This window comes from Strix uralensis, chromosome 5, assembly GCF_047716275.1.
Source record: "Strix uralensis isolate ZFMK-TIS-50842 chromosome 5, bStrUra1, whole genome shotgun sequence".
NCBI lineage: Eukaryota > Metazoa > Chordata > Aves > Strigiformes > Strigidae > Strix > Strix uralensis.
The window spans coordinates 89988289-90007821 of record NC_133976.1 but is presented as its reverse complement, the minus strand read 5'-3'; the positions used below and the strand labels follow the sequence as shown (position 1 = coordinate 90007821).

The window sequence follows — 19533 nt, the reverse complement described above, 5'->3', positions numbered from 1 at the left end:
CTTCCCAATCCTCAGTGAGTGTCACCACAGCACAACCAGCCTTTCTTATCCTCTTCACAACACAACTGCTTCCATCAGTATATACAGTTCCTCAGCTGGAGTTTGGAGGGGAGCATCTCTCAGGTCTGGTCTGCTGGCATACGCCTGTTCAATCACTTGTAAACAATCAAGGTTAGAGTCATTTTTCCTCTCTGTCGGCATTAAAGATGCAGGATTTAGTACCGTACTTTTTTCTAAGGTGATGTCGTCTTGCTCCAATAACAGGGCTTGATACTGTAACAAACGACTTGGAGCAAGCCAATAACGTCCTTTGTGTTCCCGTGCAGTCAGTACGGCATGAGGGACGTGCATTGTTGTCTTCTGCACCATAGTTAATTTTCTGGCTTCTTGCATAACGAGAACAGCAGCTGGGACTGCCCGCAGACAGCCCGGCCATCCTGAACTCACCTGAGCTAATTGTTTAGAGAAATAAGTCACGGGTCTTTGCCAGTCTCCTAAGAGCTGAGTTAGAACTCCCAACGCTACGTGACCCTTTTCATGAATAATGCAAAGAGTTTAGTCAGAGTGGGTAGTCCTAAAGCTGGGGCTTTCATTAAAGTCTGGTTAATATAATAAAAAATTTCCTGCGTTCCGGAGTCCATTCTAGTAGCTCCTCAGGACCCTTCGTTGCCTCATACAAGGGTTTTGCTAATAGGCCGAAATTCAGAATCCGCAGGCGACACCATCCGGCCATTCCTAGAAATCCTCTCAGCTTGCTTTTAGATTGAGGGGGGGGGGGGCATTCTGCAAACGGCTTCTTTTCTGTCATCGCCCAGTTTTCGTGGGAAAACCTCAAACCCAGGACAGGTTACAGTCTGTCTTGTGGCTTGTACTTCCCTTCTGACCCTCGGTACCCAGCCGTTCCCAGAAAATTCAGGAGGCTGACGGTCTTTTCTTTACAAGTCTCAACAGTACCTGCCCCCAACAAGACATCACCAACATGCTGAAGAAGGGTTGTTTGATTCTCCTTACCTGGCCCCTGCTCCAGCTTCTTAGCCACGGTTGTTCCGAAAATGGTCGGGCTGTTTTTAAATCCTTGGGGTAACACAGTCCAGCAAAGTTGGGTTCTTTTTCCAGTCGACGGATCTTCCCATTCAAAAGCAAAAATCTGCTGACTGTTTTCTTCCAAAGGTATACAAAAGAAGACATCCTTTAAGTCTAAAATAGAAAAGTAGCCATTTGAGTCTGTTATTGTTAACAATGGATATGGATTAGGAGCTACCGGGTGGATGTCCACCACCAGTGATTGATTGCTTTTAAATCTTGAGCCAGTCTATATCCTGGATCACGCAGTTTTTTCACTGGAAGGATAGGGGTATTTTCCCCAGTATTTTACAATAGGCCCGAGAGGAGAACAGGGAGACATTTTAAATGGCTGAGCTCCCATATTTTTACCCAAAAAGCCCATTCTGACCCACCACTTCATATATCCTCCAGTCGTCACTGTCAAACGTACATGAATTTACCTATTTTACCAACAATCCCCCCTTAAGAGCACGTGCAACCTTAAATCAAACAACATCTCTTTTACCGAGCGTTGCACCGTCGCGTCGCGTACCCACTCTGCTCGGGGAGAGCACTCATGGGGTCCCTGATCAGGAGGTCGCCGCGTGCTGGTGTCCAGAGAGCGGGGTCTTCCCGCCAAGAGTCAGCAAGTCGCTCCAGGCAGGGCATTACAGCCGTCCCCGCTGGGTCGCCCAAAAACTGTTCTCCCAAAAGAGGATTTGTGCCCGGCATGCAATGAACCCATCTGAACACGCTCAGGAGAGGTAGTGTATTTATTCAGGCCTGGCTGCTTGGGGGACTATTCCACAAATCAAGCACACCCACAGCAGGTTTTCATGCTTCTTTTACACACAAAAATCAAAGGTTAGTGCTTTTTCAAACACACCTATTAGGTATTGACTGCTAGTGATTAACATACATTTATAATATGGCTTACGTAATGCTTCTGCGACTACACATGCTCAGGGAAAGGGTCTTAACCTGGGCAGGGGTTTCAGTCTTATAACGAAGGCAGTTCCCTGTCAGGACACTCAAAAGTTATTTCATTGTCAAGTTAAATAATTGATTAGTCCGTTTGCCAGGTTGTCAAATAACTCATCCTCAAAAGTGCAGACAGAAAAAGAAAAGGGAGCAGCAGGACGAGAGAGAGAAACTGAGACAGGAAGGGGGAGCAAGACAGAAGAATAGGAAGAAAAGTTATAGAGAAGCAAGGAAAAAAAAAAAAAATCACAGAATGAGAAAGAGAGGGGCAGGAAGGGACTGGGACATATAAGGGGGGCAAGAGGGTCCCGGGGGCCTGGGACTCACCGCAGCTCTCGGCACTGCCGGGAGAATTTGACAGGTCAGACGCTACTTTCTCCTTCCTCCCTCCTGTCCCTCCTCTTCTTCTGAAACTCCACCGCCCGGCTGTCCTCCGCCTGAAGGAACACGGGCACGAACGCGGCGGGAGAGTGAACTCCGGGCTGCAGTACCGGCTTATGGCCACGGGGTGACAGCAACGAGCAGGAACGCGGCGGGGCCAAGGCAGCACGCAGCGTCGGGGGCGGGGCCAACCACCGCGCACTGGGCAGGGGCCGATCCCGTAGGAAACCCCCTGAAAGCGTCACCAAACCTCTCCCTGGAGCTGCGCCCAGGGGCCGTGTCTCAGCCAGGACCAGGCCGTGCTACGCGCCCGTGAGCGATGCCGCTGCCTGGCAGCCAAGTCTGCACCCCCTGCAGCTCCTGGCAGGCGCTGGCACACTCAGCATGGCCGCCTGCAGCCCAGCGCGGGCAGAGCGCCCATCCCAGCGTGCCCCAGGGAACCGACGGGGTGACCAGAAACCCCCTACACCAGGACTGCAGCTCCTGCTGTGTAGGGAGAGGCAGCTTTCCCTACTTTCCGACCCTGCAGGGACACCATGGTTCACCCCTCCCAACCCCGCCAACGCACCCAGAAGCCTCACCAGGTGCAGCCCTACCCCACGGTGTCCCCACCACCGGCTCCAACACCGAGCAGTGCCCCCCCGCCGCCACCGTGCAGGTACCACCATCCTCCCCACAAGCTCCTTCCACAGGAGCTCCCAGTTGATTGCACAGCTCCACTCACCTTCTCCCTCGGTGCAGCCACAGCCCAGCAACCCTCAGCAACTGCTCTGCTCCTCCCTTGGTTTACACCGACCCCTCCCAGGGCTTCCCTGCTTTCAACAGCAGCACCCACCCCTCCACTTGGAGCAACCCCTTTACAGGGAGGGGCTGCTGCCATCAGCCTCATTGCCCACACCTGGGGCCCCTCCAGCTCCAGCCCACAGCTGGAGGCCATCCCCCCACCCCCACAGGGCATCATCACCCCTCCCCTGGTGCAAAGGAAGCACAAAAGGCAGCCAGCAGACAGCAAGTGTTTATTCAGTCACACACATAACAAGTCCCAGAAGGGAGTCTGCTCCTGGGCTCAGGGCACCTAATGCTCCCCCTGCCCCTAGCACACCCGGGCGCTTGTTCCCAGAGCCATGCTTCTCCGGCCAGCAGGGAACAGACAGTCAGTCAGTAGGCTCCTGGAGCAACGGGCTGCTGGGCAGAGCTGGAGACTGCCAAAAATGAGGAGCAGGGTGCAGGACACTAGAAGACAGGAGAAAAGGGGCAGCCGGATGGCCAGTATGGGGGTAGCGAGAAAACAAGAGGCGAGGAACGGGGCGGTGAGACGATGGGGACAGGGAGCCTGACACAGATATGGAGAAAGAAGCAGCAGGGAGAGAAGAAAAGAGGCAACAGAAAGAGGAAGAAGGAGCAGGACAGAGACCAACAAAGAAGGATGAGGAGCAGGACAGAGATGCAGAAAAAAACCTGGGATGGGCAGTACAACAGACACGGAGGGAAAAAGAGTAGGGGTGGGGAGCGAGACCAAGAGAGATGGTGAAAGACAAAAAAGCTACAAAGAACAGGGCACAGGGGGAGGAAAAAGCAACAACGATGGGGAGTCAGGACAGCAAACGATGGAGGGAAAGGGCAGGGGAGGAACACAAAACAAACCACAGAGCTACATGTTACAGGGCAGAGAAGGAAGAATTAGGAAACAGGGACAGAGAGACAGTAAAAAAGAGACCTGGAGCCAAAAACTAACACCAATGCATACAGGGCTGCAGTACCCGTGTGTGGCCACGCGGTGGAAGCACAGAACACGGCAAACAGCCGCGCCGACCCGCACTCCCGGCCCCGCGCTGCAGTACCGACATTTGCCCGCCGGGCAGCGCCATCGCCCCATCCCGCCCCTCGGAGCAGTCAGTGCCCAGCCCGTCAGTGACGGTGGCAGCGCCTCTGGGACAATGTATTGAAGGGGGAAAAGAAAACTGGGAGATCCAAGTGCAGCCAGAGACAAGAGTAAGAACACGTGAGAGAAACAGCTCTGCAGACCCCAAGGTCAGTGAAGAAGGAGGAGGTGCTGCAGGCACCAGGGCAGATTCCCCGGCAGCCCGTGGTGGAGACCATGGTGAGGCAGCTGTGCCGTGCACCCGGAGAGGGTAATGGCGGAGCAGACACCCACCCGCACCCGGGGAGGGTAACGGCGGAGCAGACACCCACCTGCACCCAGGGAGGACCCCACACCAGAGCAGGGGGTCCTCCACGGGCTGCAGGTGGGTCTCTGCTCCGGGCTGCTTCGGGCATTCCCAGAGCAGGGGAATGGCTGAAGGAGGCTGGGACCCCATGGGAAGCCCGTGCTGGAGCAGGCTCCTGGCAGGACCTGTGGCCCCGTGGAGAGAGGAGCCCACGCTGGAGCAGGTGTGCTGGCAGGACTCGTGACCCTGTGGGGGACCGATGTGGGAGCAGTCTGTGCCTGAGGGACTGCACCCCGTGGGAGGGACCCACGCTGGAGCAAGGGCAGAGCGTGACGAGTCCTCCCCCCGAGGAGAAGGGAGCGGCAGAAACAAGGGGTGATGAACTGACCACAACCCCCGTTCCCTGGGGGAGGAGGTAGAGAAATCGAGAGTAAAGGTAAGCCTGGGAAGAAGGGAGGGGTGGGGTGAAGGTGGTTTATTTCTCATTACCGCGGGCAAGTGCAAAGCGCCCGGCAGCGATTCCCCCCGGGAGGCTCACCCTGCTGTACACACCGCGGGGCTCACACCGGGCTGCTCGGGGTTTCCGTCTCCAAAGCGGCACACGCGGAATTAAGCGACAAGTTCCAATCACCAAGAACTGACGCTCAACACCGTCTAACGGAAGCGCTCATCAACTTCCCGAGACTTCCATCTCCAACTCTGATATCCATCCTTAACACAGGTCAAATTCTCTGTACAAACAGATCAATACGGCTCTTCCCCCCACAGCTGTAAGGACACAAACCAGAGATATTCCTTGTGTACAACCTGGATGAACCAAGGTTTCAGCAGCATTGCAGGTGCAATTCGTTAACTGCATCTTAAAGTGAATTTCCAAGGCCCCTCAGGCACCCACGCCCCAGCCCAGGAGGTGTTTCCTTTACCCTCGTGTCAGGGACCCAGGGTTCCACTTCCCAGTTTCACAGCAGCGCTCGCAGTGAGTGACACTCGATGGGGTCCCTTCTGCTGTTCCTCACGGGGATCGTCCTTCCCCGTCCGTAGGCAGACCTGATCTCTGGCACACACAGAGTGTGCCGGGAAATCAAGGGGTATGGGTGCTCTTAACAGGGCGTATTTGTGGATGGAACCCAACACCTTACCCGGTTCATACCCTTTCCCCTACGAGATGCAAGTGTTGGGGCCTCCCTGTCAGACTGACGTTAGAAGGTTTGCCGTGCAGACTTTCACACGGGCTTATCCTTCCTCTAGTTCTAGGAGTCACTCTAATCCTCAGCAGGGCAAGTGGCAAAGCTTCAACCCATTTTGGGCTTCCTGGCATAATTGAAAAAATTTGTCGGTTTAGTGTCTGATTCATTTTTTCTACCTGTCCACTGGATTGTGGCCTCCAGGGGGTGTATAAATTCCACCTGAGTATTTTGCTCATATTCTTGACAACCTCGGCTGTAAAATGTGGACCTCTGTCAGAGGATTCCTAAAGGAACCCCAAGCCTTGGAACCTTTATTCAGTCATGCACACAAAAGTCCCAGTCCTGCTGTTGTCCCTCAAACAGGGTTCGTCACCCGGTGTGCAAGATCCAGTCTCACACAGAGCTGAGATAACAGTTTTATTTCATAGTTGCACAAAGAGGGGTGCTAGGGCATAATTCCACGAAGCTAGCATGCTACACAAAGGAACTACACCCTATTTATCCTATTACATTATTAGTAAAAACCTAAGTTTACACTCCTTTGTCCATAATTACCATTTCACATGTTATTGGTTAGTTATATTTTAATTAGCCTCACTTGCTGTGTACATCAGCAAGAAGGGGGGGGGGGGACACAAGTTTTTTCGGTCTTGAGTTGGTGGTTGCAATCTCCACCTGCTGCCTTTGCTTCTCACCCAGTTTTCACAGATTTTTGCTGACTTCATGTTTCTTGGGCAATCACCCAGCTTCTGGTGCCTTCTGGGGCAGGATGCTCTCCTCTTATCAATCCTTTATTGCCTCTTCAATGGTGAAGTCGTTAGCAAGGCCTGGATGCTACTGGCTTACACAATGGAGCCAACGATTAGCGGTCAAACATTGGTACAGGCAACAGCACTGGCACTCCTGAGCCACTGCTGTGTGTTGCTGATGGTGTGTTTCATCAATTTACTCTCTGCTGTCCCAGCCCTAGGAGATGTAACTAACTGTGCTGTATGCCCCTTTCCCCATCTCTCTGAGGAGTCGCCTGCTGCCATGGAAAATACATTGCTGTGAATTCAGCGCATCGTTCAAAAACATCTTTTAAGAGCATATGTATTGCGTATTTATTTCATATATATAGTTCTCCCCTAACAAAGGTACTATTACTTACACATGTATGGGTCCTGAGACTAAAACTGGGTGTGGGCTGAAGTGAAGAGAAGCCAGCCTGGACCCACAGCAGCACACGGCATGTCAAGCTAAGCCTGGGCCAAAGGAGGCAAAGAAAAGTATGTACCCACGTCATGCAGGAATGAAAAAACAGACAATTTACACGGCAGTGGTCGGTGTTTTACCCCTGCAGTGCCCATGTGCAGGGGTGGAAGCCCACTGCTTCCAAGCAGCCGGGACGGGTGCCCGCATGCTCAGCGCCTGGCTCAGTTCATGGCTCAGTCCGTTTTCAGTACACACATGCTGTTCAAAAACCCTCTCCCTTTAGTATTTTTACCTAACCACGCAGACTGTTGCAAGTGTGCTGTCCACAGAAGAAACCATGCAAAGCTCATCATTGTATATTTTTAATTAAAACATAACTGATTTAGATTGTTTGCAGCTAGTGAATCAAAGTGCTTGCTGCTGATCACAGTGTCCCTCAAAATGTAAGCATGAAGAGAGGTGCTGCTTTCATTCCTCACTTTTATTTGCAGCTTAGCGAGGAACACAAGCTTTTGGGTGTTTAGTTCCCAGTTAGTTTCTCAACTTTGAACTTATTGCTATTTCTGTTTTAGATTATTCAATTTGTTCAGCTCCAATATTCTTTCCGCACATGTAGAAAAATCACTTTTATCAAAAGCTGGTTTAGTTCAGCCAATTCTTGTTCCAGATGTTCAGATGGTAATTCCATCTGTTTGGTGATTTTATGTTCTTTAAAACTTTAACAGCAAACGTTTATGGTTTTCACCCTGAATTTTATTTCATTCAGTTAAAAATATATATATATTAAACTTATGTTTTAATACCCAGTGTAAGAATTTCATGCTTTATTTTAAATAGGCTTACGTCTCAAGTAGGCTATTGAATTATTAATGAATCCAGTGCAAGCGTTTACTTATGTATATGTAAAAGTATAGGTATTTACTTAAAAAGAAAACAAGATTTTAAAATATCATGCAGTCTAAAGTCCTGATTTCCAAAGATTAAGGGGAACATTTATGTTTGCAAAACACTTGACCGAAAGATAATGGTTACTTCTGACTCCTGTTTTACCCTGAATGTGAAAACATCATTCCTCGGATGCCTACGATGGATTGAAACTTCCTTTGAATGTTCCTTGCACGTGTTCTGTATAGGAATTAAAGGCCTCATATCTGAACTTCCTGACATTTTTGTTTGAATTTTAACGTGGTTTATGTACAAATATAGCAGTGCTGTATGCAGTTATACAAGAAGTCATCTGAGCAAGGGGAACTGGAGAGTAAGTTATTTGGAAATTCCTAAATAGGTCTTTACTGAGCCCAGGATTAGAAGAAATACCCACAGATGTTAAGAAGAAATGACAATAACTTTGATCACTTAAATCTGAAACTTTCTTTAAGAACCTTTTTAATATAAAACATTTATTTTAGGAACCAAAGACATTTTTATAGAAGATGGACATAGCTGTTTACATGGAAACTGATCTTCAGCTTTTGGAGGTCTCGATGAAACCTGCAGTGCATGGTGCACTGTTACCTGAATTAAAGGAGAACTGTCTCTTTAAACATGTTCTCAGAAGTTTCTGGCACAAAGACAAAACCGCCACAACAGGACCGCTGATGCAGAATCCTGGCCCTCATGCCTGTGCATTAGCAAATTGTGCATTAATGAGCTGATAGGGCTAGTAAAACCGTTTTGCACGACGGCATTTAGCCAACGAGACCTGACAGCCGTGGGTATTTTCACGAAGCCAAGTTGCCAGAGGTGTGTCTTCCATCTTCAGCAAGATTAGACTCAGAGTATAATTAATCTCATCTGAGATGCACATTCGCTTATCCACCCTTACTTTGTTTTGTTATGCTCACCCGCTTTCTGTGTCTCGCTTTTTGTTTTGCACGCGTTTAACCTTTCATCATTCACAAGCCTGCTCACTTCTGCAACCTGTGTTGCATCCAGCCTGTCCATCTGGTCCTTGTGAAGGAGCTGCAGTGGCAGCAGGATACCTAAACGAATGCAGAAGGTCCAGCTCAACAAGACAGAGCAACCCCGCGGCCTGGCAGTATTTCTGTGCTCTTTGGTTTTGCCACTGTGCAGCCATCCCCGCCTTCACCTCCTTGCCTGGTCAGCACTGATTTGACCAGGCCAAACAGTGGATGAAAATTTGTGCATTCCCATGAAATAGCTCAATATTTATATTCTTATTTTCATATTAATTTGCTTAGCTTCTGTTCTTGGAATATGTCATTTTGTGAAAATTCTAAATATTCATCTCTTTATCCCAAACGCATTACTCTGTTTCTCTCAAAATGTCAAAATCAATACTCTGTCTGGGATGGAAGTTAAAACATTTAACCAGCTTTAATAGAGACATTGCTGAATAAATGCAATCTGAAAAAGCATTTTGACATCTAGATTTAAATTGTCTGTGTCATAAATTCAGTAAGCTATTCAGACACTTCTGTAATGGGAGGAGGCAACTATTTCTCCTATTAACCAACAGATAGCTGAAATTCAGTTCACACCTGACAAGAATGCAGAAGTGTGATTTTAATTTTTTCCCCATTGTTTGTCTCATGAATGGTCCTTGCACTGTTTGTTTTAGGTAAATAATGTAAATATTTTTAATTTGTTAGGCTTAGTGAAGTTCTATTTATAAACTGTTCACATCAGCCATACTAACTCAGACATGACTTACTCCCCACTTAAACAAAACTCCTTTGTCTCTTTTTCTACTTATCTTTATCACAAAAAGACAGGGCTCACAAGTGATGTGGGGAGTAATTTTGATGTTTTTTCTAACCTAAAAAATAGGTATCTTCCATGAAAGAAAGCTTTATTCTCCTCATTCCTAAGGTGTCAGATCTCTGGAGAGAGAGAGAGAGAGGGAGACCAAAACCGATAGTAGCTAAATTGATGATCACCCTCTTCTTGTGCTCTCTCTGAGCTGTATTTTCCATGTTTCTCTCATCTTTCAGAATAAAATAATCCGTTTTATGGTTGTCTGTCACTTTGCTTGGAGCATGGCAAGTATCATGCCGACTGATACAGTAAGACAGCTTGGTGACTCTCCTAGTCAGCCCCTAAGGTTTTGCTTACCACCTCTTGTTTCTCTAGAGCATAAGATTTTAGTAGTTTTGAGTGATTAACCTGCTTGGTGCTTGCTACCAGAAAGCATCCTTTCCTATCCTCTGCACCCGGGGTGACTCAGCCTGGGAGACTGGCCTTGTTTCCCACCTCAGTGATTCACCAGCAGAACGCATTTCCAGAGAAGTCAGTCCAGGAACAAACAAGGTGCACATATCTCAGGCTCTTGGAAATGAGAAGCAAATGCAGTTCCTGCTCTTGTCTAGGCAGGATGCTGTCGCCTTCCCCTGCGGCCCTAGTATTTAAGGAATGTCTGAACTGGCGTTGTTTCCCTCTCCTGAAGGCTGGTTAAAGCCTGAGCCTAGAGGCCAGCTGACTGAGCCAGCTTTGACACTGACTCATTGTGTGATCTGGGGTAAGTCACTGCAGTTATGTCTACAGCACGCTGGGCAGAGATATCTGCGGCTCTGGAAGCGGGGCTGGCACCGCACTGCGGCTGCTTCTGCCAACTCTGTGGCAGAGGGTCGGGAGGGTGCAAATGCGGCTCTTCGGCTACTCTGCACTGTGCAAATGCACCGCCCTGCCCAGAGATTTGCTCAGGAGACTCTGGACGGTGTGACACTGTGAACGGAGATACATTCTTCACCTCTTCATCCCTTGTTTTCTTCACTGGCACTGTGGAGAGAATAACTTCTGTGCAGTAGGTTGCAGTATTTGAGACTGTTTTAAGAAAGGCACTTTATCGCTGTTCTAGCGTTTCACTTGCTGGAGAGCCCTGCTAGAAGGCTTTTGGATGTGCCTGTAAGCATGAGTTTAGCAGAACTATAAAAAGACTGCATTCAGTAGCACTGGCAATTTTTCATTACAGTGCAAGCTAAAAGTTGATGCCGAGAACAAACTGAACCAAGAGATGTGCTTGGGTGAGTATCTGAGAAACTATGGAAAAAATGAAAAAATTCACACATTTCCCCAGGGAATGAGAAAGTCATTATGAAAGGATAACACCATGTCTGTATGTAAACAGTGCCAGACAAACCAGAGCAATATGAGCTCAGAATTAGTGGGAAATGAAAAGTGAGAGTGATCCTAGTGGTTGGGGTGCAGAAGCTTAGGTGTAGGATGTCATCACCAGTCAGGCATAGATGAAGGGTAGTGGTGAGGCCAGACATGAGTAGCAGTGTGAGTTGCACCAGGGATGAATTTGGCCATGTCTAGCAGAAAAGTGTCCTTCAGATTTGGCAGATGCTACAAACTGAGTTTCTGGCAGGGTTGTTATGTCCTGCTGCATCCACCACGCCTGCTTTCCCCAGATAACATTTTACAGTACTTCACAGACACGGGTATTTGCCTTGCTGGCTGATCACTGCTCAAGCCCCATGTGTGTATTTCAGCAGAGATGTGCTTATTTGGTACCATCCCCAGCGAGGTCTACCAGTAAAAGTTAGTGCTGCTACCTATATGCCAGTTTCTGACTACTCTTACACCACTAAGCAGAACATTTTTTCCTGTGTCTGAAGTCAAACACTTTGAGCACCCAGAGGACTTCTCTCTAGCTCTTGATCAAGCAGTCGTCTTTACTGAGTACACCAGAAAGCAGCTCCTAAGAATAACCTGCTGATACAGAAATCGAGAGAATGCTGTGAAAATTGCAAGTGCATGAACCTAATGAGCATTTCAGCCCAGTTAAGGTACACTTATAGCTAAATTAGTGAGTGGGAGACCTCCAGGGAGAGAAAAATAATGTTTTGTAGGCCTGCAGAAATTTAAGAATGTAAAGCTTTTGAACTGTAGTCTCTCCTTTCCTGCTTTTAATGACAGCAGTCATTCAAAATAATGGGAAGATAAAACCCATCTGAAACACCCCATCTTCTCAACAGCTACGCTATTGCCACTGAACCTGTAGGGATTCCTCCAGCTGATCCTGTTATGATTCCTGCTCATGCCGGGAGGTTTTCTCTTGCTCACATTTTACATAAAATGTGCAGCATCTTCTCCTTAGTAATACTTCTTGTGATTTCCAGATACCCACTGACACATCTCTGAGGTTCACCTCTGTGTTCAGGCTGGAGAAATTCCTGCAGCTAATTACTTTTTCACCCTCATGGGTGTGTGAAGTTTTATGGGAAGCTTTCTTGCCCACTTGAGAAAGAACTTGAGTTTGCTTTTTTTGATTTTCAGGGGCTAATTGCACAAGATTCCAGATAAAATACACAAGACTGGTCATCTCGATAGGCTGGTGATGGCAACACCAAGCACTTTACCAAGGGCAGCATGGATGACACAAGTGTGAAATGGCATCTCCTCTCCAGCACTTTCTTGGAGACTCAGTTTTATCTAGCCTTCAGGAAGACTCTTCACAGACAGATTTCACTACTAACCCCTAGACTGCAGGTTCTTAAATGGAAAGGTGATGTGCTTCGCCTTCTCCTGCTGCAGTGTCATCCCATACTGCAGCTGGAGGCTGTCAAGGCTGCAGGTAACCCCACCACAGAGGATTAGGGGCACCTGAAACAATCCCATACACAGGAGAAGATTGGTCATTTCTTAAAAGTCTGCCTTCTTTCTTGGGGGTTTAAATGAGAAACTCTAGAGAGAAACTGCTCATGTGAAGCACTTCAGCCCTGAGCAGAACTGTCTGGCCAGCGCGGCAGAGGCAAGGCAGCATCCCTTCCATCAGTTCAGCACTAGGTTCAGTGTGTGAGGCTTTTCCTACAGTGTTTTCAAAAGCTTGGCTGTGGGAAGACTCAGGGATGGGACAGCCGAGGTCAGAAGTTTGACCATTTTGAGGGGTACAGTTTGGGGGCATTTTGTACTTCAGCTGCTGTGGATTAAGTCAATCTTTTGGGCACTGAATCTCTCCTCTCCTTTTTAGGAAGGGATTGGAGGAGAATTTAAACATGAGGAAGAAGGTTAAATTATTGATTTGACAGCTAGAAACTGTTTGTGCAGTGCTTTGTCCCAGGACTGAACACAGCATGATACCGAAGCTCAAGGTTTTTGGCTAAAACAATTAGCTCTGTTGAGCATTTAACAGTCAGGATACTTCAGGTAGTTGAAAGCCAGGAAGGCTTTGACAGCATAGCTACAACAGCTGGTCAGAAGAGCAAACATTTTGAAGGTAGGTGCAGCTTCTAACAGTAAAACCATGCTTTTGCTGAGAGAGCAAATTCCAACTTCTTGAGCAGAATAAGCTACCCGGACAAAAGCGCTGTTTTCTCTGCTTATAACTACATGTGCACAAGGTGCTTTTGCTGGCACAGCTCTGCCTTCAGAGGGTCTTATCTCATCACAGCTCTGTCTGTCACAATTGTGCCAGGAGACTTGGTAGCAGAGGCCTGACCTGAAAACACCCTGGCTCCGCTTCGAGCTTAACACCCGGCTGGGAATAAAGAGAGCGACTCACAGAATCCACTTTCTGAGCTGTCCTGAAATGAAAGCTGTCTACAGTCTGGGTGTGAAATCATTGCCCTTTGAGAAGGAGATCCCTTGGCTCTTTCAGATGCTGTATTTTGGGGAGTGGCTTTGGTCTAAATGAGAACTTCTGGGGCCCAACATGGTGCTGAAGTTTTATAAAAATAAATTAAAAATTGGCTGCGATGTACACAGCTTGTTATTGTATTTCAGGGCTCCGCCTGTGAGCTAACACTGATACTGGGGCAGGGGACTAATGACCATTGTGCTGCGAAAAGCAGATGACTTCCAGAGCAAGCTGAAATCTGGATCACTACAAGTCATTAACACTCCCAATTAGCCAAGGTGAGTCACTTAAACTTCATAAAATGAGATGGTAATGCTTGTGAGAATGTAGTAAGGACAACTGCATGTTTATGTTTGTCACTCAGCAGCAAGGCGCAGGCAAAACCATGGAATAGGTGTACTGCAGATTTAACGAGAGTGCTAGTCACTGCTGTTTTGCAAGGGGCTTCATCCCAGAGTCACTGCAGCGAGAGGCACGGTCCTGCTCGCGCCTCCACCCCTGACACCCCGACACCTGCTTTGTGCCCGTGATCCCGGAGGCTTGGAGTGCATCTGCTCACCCCTGATCCAGCTGACAAGCAACTGCGCTGCGACACCGTATCCCCAGTGGTACCATGCTGTGAACGTGCAGAAGACCCAAAGTACCACCCGAAGAAGATCATGTAACAGAGTGTATGCTGTGCCTTCAAAATGCCGCTGGCAGCTCTTGAAATACTAGGCTTAATGCCATTTATTGATTTGTAACCACGGAGACGGTACGTGTTCCCATTGCAAAGTGAGGGAAAAGCTCTTTCCCTTCACCTCCTTAAGCAGTGAAGGATGTTGGAAAATACTCTTACTCCTTGTAACCTCCTGCAGCCTTCATGGGAGGGATGAGTGAGATGTTCGCCTCCTCAGAGACTGATGTTTTCACAAAGGTGGAGAAAATCAACCTTTCCTTGCAAACCAGCCTGGAGCACAAAGGGCTAAGCTATTCTGGGAGATGAGAGATAAGCAAGCCAGAAAGCCTTATCAGAGATTTGTCTTGACTTGCAAAGTATTTTCTTTGGTGAAAGAATTCAAACAGTTGTTTGAAATGTTCTGTCAGTTCAGATTTGTCTTCAGAGAGATCTCATTCATACGCCATCCTGACTAATGAAGCCCTTCTGCATTAGGTTAATAACAATCTTCACTTTCTGAATTAAGAATTAATTAAAGTGTATAAAAAAAGGAAGCAACAGAACGGTCAATTCAGAAAACAAAGACTGCTGAATATCAGACTTCAGCAGGGATCGGTATTTGTTCCAAGTGCTTCTTATCAGGCAAGTCCAACTCCAGCCACTCCAGGAAGGAGGGAGCGCTGGATGTGGGACCCCGTGATTCAGCCTCGTGCTAGTGCTCACCCGTCGGCTGACAGCAAACGGGTAATGTTTGCTGGAGAATTGATGAAGATTTGAGGAAAAAGGCAAAAAGATCAGTTGCAGAAACTAATGCTGCAGCTTCAAAAACCATAGTTAGCCACAGAAGTTTTGAAACAGAAGTACTGGAAATAGAAGATACCACAGAAAACCAGCATTTAATTGCATGGCTGCGTGCATTTCTTCTATCATAGTCTAAAACTCAGTCCCCCCCTTTAACCTGAGACACACTACAGGTGTGTGGCCAACATGACAGGCCGGTAACTTGCCAGAAAAAGGTGTTTTGAATCGACTTGCCCTCTTTGCAAACTGTGCATAAACAGCAAATGGTACCTTCCCGTTTTTGTTGAGAATTCAAAATGTTTACTTTCAACATGCTTTTGAACGGAAACTGCCACTTTTTCATAAGTTATGGTCAGAAACGAAGAACAACCAAATCATTTTTTCCACATACAAAACCATCTTACTGTCCAACCCTGCCTTTGGAGAGGGGATGGGAGGAAGAGGTCTGAAATGAAGAAAAAGAAAAAAAAAGTTTGGGGTCAACTCAGACCAAAATCAAGAGTTAGTTGGTTGGACCTGGCTGCCAAGCCGAGCCCACCGCTCTGCTACTCGGCCCCTCGGCTTCTGGAGGAGCAGCGTCTCAGGCCTCTGCCGACCATCTTGCCACGCAGGAGGCAAAGGCGCGGCTGGGTTGTGGCGGGCTCCCTGCCCCGGGGCCGGGGGATGACGCGGCAGCTTCAGCGGGTGCGGGTGTCGGCCGAGGGCCGCAGCCTGAGGCGCGAAGGCGGGCGCGGCGCGGGCCGGGCGGGAAGCCCCGCCGGGCACCCCGGGCTGTTCCCCGGTCAGGGGCCCAGGGAACTCGGGGACTCCCGGCCGTCCCCGCGCCACGCCACGCCGGGAGCCCCGCCGGCGGGAGGCCGGCCCTGCCCTGCCCTTCACCCCGGGCCGGGCCCCGGGCGCGGCGGCGGCGGGCGCTGCCTCCGGAGGCTCCCGCCGGGAGGGGCGGGCCGGGCTCCCCGCTGTGGGCAGGGCCGAGGCTGAGGGCCGCGGGGCGGGGAGGGGCGGCCCCGGTCCGGGCCCCGGCGCCGCGCCCGCCCCGCCCCCGCCCGCCGAGTGACTGCCGTCGGGCCCAATCAGGGCGCCGGCCCGGCCCGGCGCTGCCGCCCACCCGCCCCGTCGGGGAGGCCCGGCCCCGGGGCGGGGAGCGAGGCGAACGCCCGGCGCGGCCCGCCGCCCCGCTGGGTGCCGGCCGCCGCCTGCGAGGCGGGGGTGGTCCGGGGCGGGGCGCGGGCGGGGCCGGACGGGACGGGACGGGGCGGGCGGCGGACCGGTGCGGACCGGACTGGACGGCGGCGGGAGCTGCCCGGAGCTGGCGGAGGCGCGGCCGCCCCGGGACGGCCCGCCGGGGCTTGGGCGCTGGTAAGGGGCGCGCCGGGGAGCTCCCGGGGCCCGGCTGCGTTGTCCGGAAACCGAACTGAGCCCGACGGCGGCAACTTCATGTCCCGTCCCGGCGGGCTGAGACCCTGCCGTGGGCCGCCCACCCCCCCTCTCCCCGCGCCGTGGCTCGCCCACCCCCCCTCCCCCCGCGCCGTGGCTGCCTTGCGCGGGCGGCGGCGGCGCGCACTGACGGCTCCCACCGCGCCGAGCGGGCCGCAGCGGGGCGGGCGCCTCCCCGCCACCGTGGGCCCGGGCCGCCGGCCCCGCCTGGAGCAGCGGGTGTCCGCCCGGGGAGCTGGGCGCCGCTGCGCGCCCCACGCGTGGGCTGGGAGCCCGCCGCGAGCCCGGCGCCGTGGGTCGGGCGCCCGCCGCGTGTCCCCCGCCGCGCCGAGTGGGGAGCGGGCGGTTTGCGGGTGGCGGCGGGGGAGCGACGAGGGGCTTCCCCCGTCACTCCCCCGCTCCCGCCAAAAATCGCCCGTCCCGCTGCCCTCAGGCTGCCGTGAGGGCTGGCCGCGCGGCCGCTGGCTGGTGTCTGAGGGGGCTCGGCAGCCGGCCCCTGACCTTCCGTAGCTTACACGTGTGCTGGAGCTGACGCAGCTCTCGGGGAAATTTTGGGGAGAGATGGGCTCCGGTTTAATCTTTTTCGGGCTTCTGTGGCTTCAGCCGCAAGTACTGTGAAACTTCAGTTGTGAGTTTTATCTTGAACTAACAAACGTGTTTTGATTTAAGGCCTGGGGTTCCTACATCCTGTAATTATTTCTTCTAGGTCTGTGACTTCTAAACTGAAATAGCTGTGCTAGCTCACACCCTGGCCGAGGTGCCCCTGTAGCAGTAAAAAGGTGCTTTACACCTGTGTAGTTATTTCTGTGGAGGGAAGACTAAGCTGTGGTGTTAAAGGCTTCGCTGTGGTATAACAACATGTGTGTGCTCTCTCATGGAAGCTCAGCGCTGCTGAGCTTGTGCAGAAACGCAGATGAAATGTTTAGGACTTGGGCTTGGCTGTGTCTGAGCCTTCAGAGACTCTGCTGGCTCCTTATTTTGGCCCAAGCATAGATACTGCCAACAGCACAATGTGTAAGCTCTGGTATGTATTGCAGTGGCAGCACGATTGAGCAATACGAGTGTCTGCAATCCAAAAAGTAAACAGCAAAAATGGGTCACAGTGAGAATATTCTCTGTGCTTACACGATCGAGTATCTGAGAGGAAGATGTTTCGGTGTGCCAGCTCCGGATTTATTGCTTCTGTTAAAGGTAGCAGCCATAGCTTGAGGATTTAAGTTTGTGAAGGACAAAAGGGACTTATAATAAAAACCATCGGCACGGGTTTCAGTAAAACCAGTGTGCTCAGTGAGGTGGCATGGCAGGTCAATTCGAGAGGCATCCTGGAAACTAGGAAAACTGAAATCTGCCCAAACTCTCAGTTCCAAATGCAGCAAGGATTTTGGCCTCTTCTTCACATTGGTAAGAAATTAAGAGCCAAAGTGCTCCCTAGTTTGGCTTAGTAGCTGTCCCGGGGGAGTTTTGACAATAGGATTTAGCACAGTTTCTTGAAAAAGCTGTATCAGATACATCAGCTCCTAGAAGCAGAGGGAGTTGTTCAGTTTGCCAGTGAGACTGGCAATGGCGTGCCACGTCGCTCATAAATTAAGGTCTGTGTTTCCATGCAGGGAGTATGAAATTGATGTTTCTCTCCTCCCCGAAGGCAGTGGGAGCTTCACCTTTTCGTCTGGCTGTGGAGCGGTGCCCTTAGGAGTGGGTTCCCTCTTCAGCGGGTTGCTCCTGCTTTGAGCACGCTGCCTTTGAGCAAGGTGCTATTAGGTATTCAACAGACACCATACCCCTCGTGAGGGCAAGAGCCCCAGGCCAAATGCATGGGTCCAGATTTGAGCGCTTCCTCAGCTTCAGTGAGTTTTGCCCTGGGTTTTCATCCGTTTGCTGGATCGGTTCTGGGTTTAAGAGTTCTGTTGAAGAATATTTAAGTTGATGTGTTCTGTGCATATGTGTCTGCAGCAGGTCCATGCTCTGGAAAAAATTTGTGAATAACGTTTCTGCTTGTCCCTGAAAGACAGGTGGAGTGCTTTGAAATCAAGGATATCACATGGGGCAGAAAGCTTTGGTGAATGTCATCTTTTTTTTTTTTTTTTTTCCCCCCTACTTAGAAGCAAGTCCTGTTTCTGTTTTGGGTTGCGCTGCCTGTGCAGTGTAAAACACATTGCAGGAAGGAATGGGGTCCTGGTGAAAATGTCTGTGGAGGTGTATGGGGAGAATTTGCGTGTCACCCGTGTCAACGTGAGGATAATTGTTAACATTTCTGAAATTACAGCCATTCCCAGGAGACTGAGGTTCACAGGTGGTGCTGCCAGCCTGTCTGGTCCCATTGCTCACTGGTGATGGGGAGGACAAAGTCTGGTCCCTACCCACTGGTCAGGTCTGGATGGCCTGAGGACAGGCAGCACTGCATGTTGCGAGGTGCGTGGTACGGCGTCCTTCAGGAGGTTTTGTGTCTCTTGAATCTACCCAAATAGGGTTTCTGTGATGTTTCTTTCACTGTTTCAAGGAGCAGGTTCAGTGAAGTGAAAATCCTTCTCGTGAAGAGCTTTAAAACCAAAGAAGGTTTAGCCACTTTCTTGACAGTGATGTGATTGCATCAAAATACATGGCTTACTCAGGACAAGCCAGTGTTGCTGTAAACCCGTTTGAATAACTAATTTCCTTTTTTGTGCTTTGCATTATGTGTTTTCTGTGAAGGTGTGGGGAGCGCAGAGCGATAGCCAGATCACAAATCCAATCCAGATGGTCCGAATGTGTATCCCTGACTCCTGGGTGGGGCAAGAGGAGCTCAAAAGAAGAAACGCGTGTGACTGGGGAGTCCACTGGTTTGCAGTAGTTTTCAACAGAGAAAGTAAGAGCCCAAATACTAGACAGGATTTCGGGAGGTACCGGAGCATCCTGGAAATTCCTGTGGTGGTAGAGGTGGTCAGTAAAGTCCCCGTCCCACTGATGAATTTGTGTGCCCTTCCTTAAGAAGGTGCTGGTAACCTCTGCCTCGGCTTGTAAATGGTGATAGGCAAGTTAGGTTGGTACACCTGAGACAGTTTCTTCTCGTACTTACCTTTGTTATTTTCAGTCTTCAAAGCAAAACCCAAGGTGTGTAGCTTCTTTAAAGCTGTACAATTATGATCTGACTTATTTCTGTCTGGC

The 19533-nt window shown here is 50.2% G+C and overlaps 2 protein-coding genes across 13 annotated transcripts in view; one reads left to right on the top strand and one right to left on the bottom strand.

Moving 5' to 3' along the window:
- Positions 1-2944, bottom strand: LOC141944182 (uncharacterized). Its single transcript, XM_074870284.1, has 4 exons — positions 2921-2944; positions 2353-2638; positions 1012-1197; positions 1-452 (listed from the first exon to the last, which is right to left on the bottom strand). The coding sequence occupies exons 1-4, from the start codon at positions 2942-2944 to the stop codon at positions 55-57; spliced, it is 894 nt and encodes a 297-aa protein (XP_074726385.1). The 3' UTR covers positions 1-54.
- A 13264-nt stretch (positions 2945-16208) lies between these two features.
- The window catches only part of PPFIBP1 (PPFIA binding protein 1), a 121981-nt gene continuing 118656 nt past the window's right edge, over positions 16209-19533 (top strand). For all 12 annotated transcript variants that reach the window (XM_074872210.1, XM_074872206.1, XM_074872207.1 and 9 more), the window contains exon 1: positions 16209-16314. The gene's annotated coding sequence lies outside the window, so the exon portion shown is untranslated. The remainder of the gene's footprint in view (positions 16315-19533) is intronic.

Coding starts and splice junctions, on each gene's coding strand:
- LOC141944182 (XM_074870284.1), bottom strand. CDS start 2,944: ATGGTGTCCCTGCAGGGTCGGAAA. Junction 2,639..2,920: donor TGTCCCTGCAGGGTCGGAAA/GTAGGGAAAGCT, acceptor TGACGCTTTCAG/GGGGTTTCCTACGGGATCGG. Junction 453..1,011: donor GAAGCTGGAGCAGGGGCCAG/GTAAGGAGAATC, acceptor CTAAACAATTAG/CTCAGGTGAGTTCAGGATGG.